The 2,476-nt window shown below is 38.2% G+C and overlaps 1 protein-coding gene across 1 annotated transcript; it reads right to left on the minus strand.

The window, feature by feature from the left end:
* Positions 1-404: 404 nt before the first annotated feature.
* LOC132628591 (uncharacterized) lies at positions 405-1,620 on the minus strand. The gene is made up of 2 exons (XM_060344358.1): positions 1,102-1,620; positions 405-971 (listed from the first exon to the last, which is right to left on the minus strand). The coding sequence occupies exons 1-2, from the start codon at positions 1,618-1,620 to the stop codon at positions 405-407; spliced, it is 1,086 nt and encodes a 361-aa protein (XP_060200341.1).
* Between the last annotated feature and the right edge of the window lie 856 nt (positions 1,621-2,476).

The following is a 2,476-nucleotide window of genomic DNA, read 5'->3' on the forward strand; positions in this document are numbered from 1 at the left end:
CATTATGTTATTAGTGATAGATCTATTTTTCAGGAAACCTGCTTGGTTTTGAGAGATTACCTTATTCATTACCTTAGAGAGCCTGGTGTTGTGAAGTTTGGAGATTATTTTGCAGCTGAAATTGCTCAGGCTGATTGGTCTGTATTCAGTGAACTTTTGTGGATTGTTGGTTTTGGGAATCAAAATCAGACAGCTATGTGTGAATGATCTGGGGAGCTGATTACCTGCAAAAAAAACTAGTAACCATGTTAAATAAATCAGGAGCTATGATATCCCAATAGTGTTGGTAAAACTTTCCCGAGATACCATCCGGTCCAGGGGCAGTGTCTGTGCTGAGAGAGAAAATAACGTTCTTCAGCTCTTCAAGAGTAGGTCTATCATTCAGCATATTGTTATCCTCATTATTAATAACTCGTGGAAGACAATTCAGAAGCGGGGTCATCATCCACATCTTGAAAGGTAAATTGATCTTCAAAGAATTTGACAGCTTCTGAGGCAATATTATCCTCCCCTTCAATCCAGGTATCATTTTCTTTCTTGATCTTATTCATGTGCATCTTTCTTCTCTTAGTGTTGATGACAGAGTGAAAGAACTTGGTATTAGCATCTCCATCAGTAATCCATTTAAGACCAACTTTTTGCCTCCAAAAGGCTTCTTCCTTCTTCACATGTTGGATCAGTAATGCATTAGCATTATTATAAGCCATCCTATTTTCCTCAGAATTATCTCTTAAGCAGACTTCTTCCAGTTGAGCAATCCTAGCTTCCATCTTTTTGGTGGTTTCAAAGATATTACCCAGAGTATTTCTGGACCATTCAGAGAGCTTTTTGCAAGTATTCTTAAGTTTCAAGTGAACCTTCCACATAAGAGTTCCAACAGTTTCAATAGCCCATGCATCCTTTAAAATATCCAAAAAATCAGGCTCTTCTGTCCACAAGTTTAAGAACTTGAAGTATTTCTTATAGTTAGCCTGAGAGTGAGATTTCCAACATAAGAGGGGCATGGTCAGAGCCAGTTCTGACTAGATGAGTGACGGTGGTGTAGGGGAATTTGTGGTTCCACAATTGGTTGGTTAAGGCTCTATCAAGTCTTTCCCAGACCCTATGCCTTGGTCCTCTTCCGTTACACCAAGTATAAGTAGATCCAATATATCCAGCATCTTCGAGTGAACAGTCCATCATACAATTGAGCAAAGGCATACTTTTGCTCATTCTATGAATTGTACCTCCTTTCTTTTCTTCTGGGGCAAGAATACAATTGAAGTCACCTACCACCATCCAAGGCGAGTTTGAATTGTTAGCAATTAGTCTAAGTTCATCCCACAAAGTTTCTCTGAGTTGCTCATCACACTTAGCATAGACCACAGTTAAAAGAATAGTATCTTCTTGATATTTGATGCTACAAGTAACATGTTGTTCCTTGTCTTCCAAAATGATACATTCATAGTTGTGATCACAAAAAATCCAGATTTGGTTGTTGCAGTTAGAGTAACATAATTGATACCCCAATCTTCTTTTAAACTTATTAATCATGGAATTTCTACAAAAAGGTTCAAACACATAAACAAAATCGAGTTTGTAAGCCATCTTGATTTGTTTGAGTCTGTCCAAAGCACCCATAGTCCGGATGCCTCTAATATTCCAAATGATAGACTTAATCATTGAGAATGTTTGGGTTTTGGATCTTTGCTTTGAGTTCTAGTAGTTTGAGGTTGGCTTTTCCTGCCTCCACCTCTACCGCCTCTTGAGTAAATTCCACCTCTGTTGGATTGGGGACCTCTTGGAGAAAGATTCATGTGTTCTGTTATTTCTCCAAAAGCTTGATCCACTTCTATGTTTGATGCTGAGTTGAAGTTAACAGTTGGTTTATCATATGTTTCCTCCTCAGAATCTAAACTTTGGACACTTTCGTAATCATCTTCTTCACTACTCTCTTCTTCCTCAGTATCCTACTCTTCTTCGGTGGAGGCATCAGGGTCAGAATCCTCAGACTGATACTTCTCTGTTCTGTGTTGTTGGGTTTGCTTAGAATTGTTTGGGTTGGAATGGGAGATTGTTTGTTTGGTGTAAGTATTTTGTATTTGTGTAGGCTGATTTTGGTTGTTGGTTTGTTTTTGTATTGGTTGAGGATTGGTTTTGGAAATTATGTTCTTTTGGTTGGTGTGGGTCTGTTGGTTTTTCTGGGGTTGAGCAACTACATCTGGTGAATTTGTAAGGATTTCATCTTGTTTTGAGGTTTGGTCTACCTTCTGATCATATTCAATCTTTTCTTTGGCCTTCTTCTTCTTGTTTTTCTGAGCTTGTCTTTTTTTCTGCTCCTTCAAATGTTGCCTCTCTTTTCCTTGTTTATTCTGTTGAGTTGCTTCCTTTTCCATTTTGTCTTTTTCATGTTGATCTTCCATGTCATTGTTTGTTTCTAGTTGTTGGCTGAGTTGCGATATGTCCTCTTTGTTTTTAGTTTCCTGTTGTTTGCTGC

The sequence above is a fragment of the Lycium barbarum genome, chromosome 2 (assembly GCF_019175385.1).
Source record: "Lycium barbarum isolate Lr01 chromosome 2, ASM1917538v2, whole genome shotgun sequence".
NCBI classification, from domain to species: Eukaryota; Viridiplantae; Streptophyta; class Magnoliopsida; order Solanales; family Solanaceae; genus Lycium; species Lycium barbarum.

What these genes read in the sequence shown, in the direction of transcription:
- LOC132628591 (XM_060344358.1), bottom strand. Translation starts at nt 1,620, where the DNA reads ATGGGTGCTTTGGACAGACTCAAACAAATCAAGATGGCTTACAAACTC. An exon ending in GAAGAGGACCAAGGCATAGG is followed by an intron (nt 972 to 1,101) that starts GTCTGGGAAAGA and finishes TCTCACTCTCAG; the next exon opens with GCTAACTATAAGAAATACTT.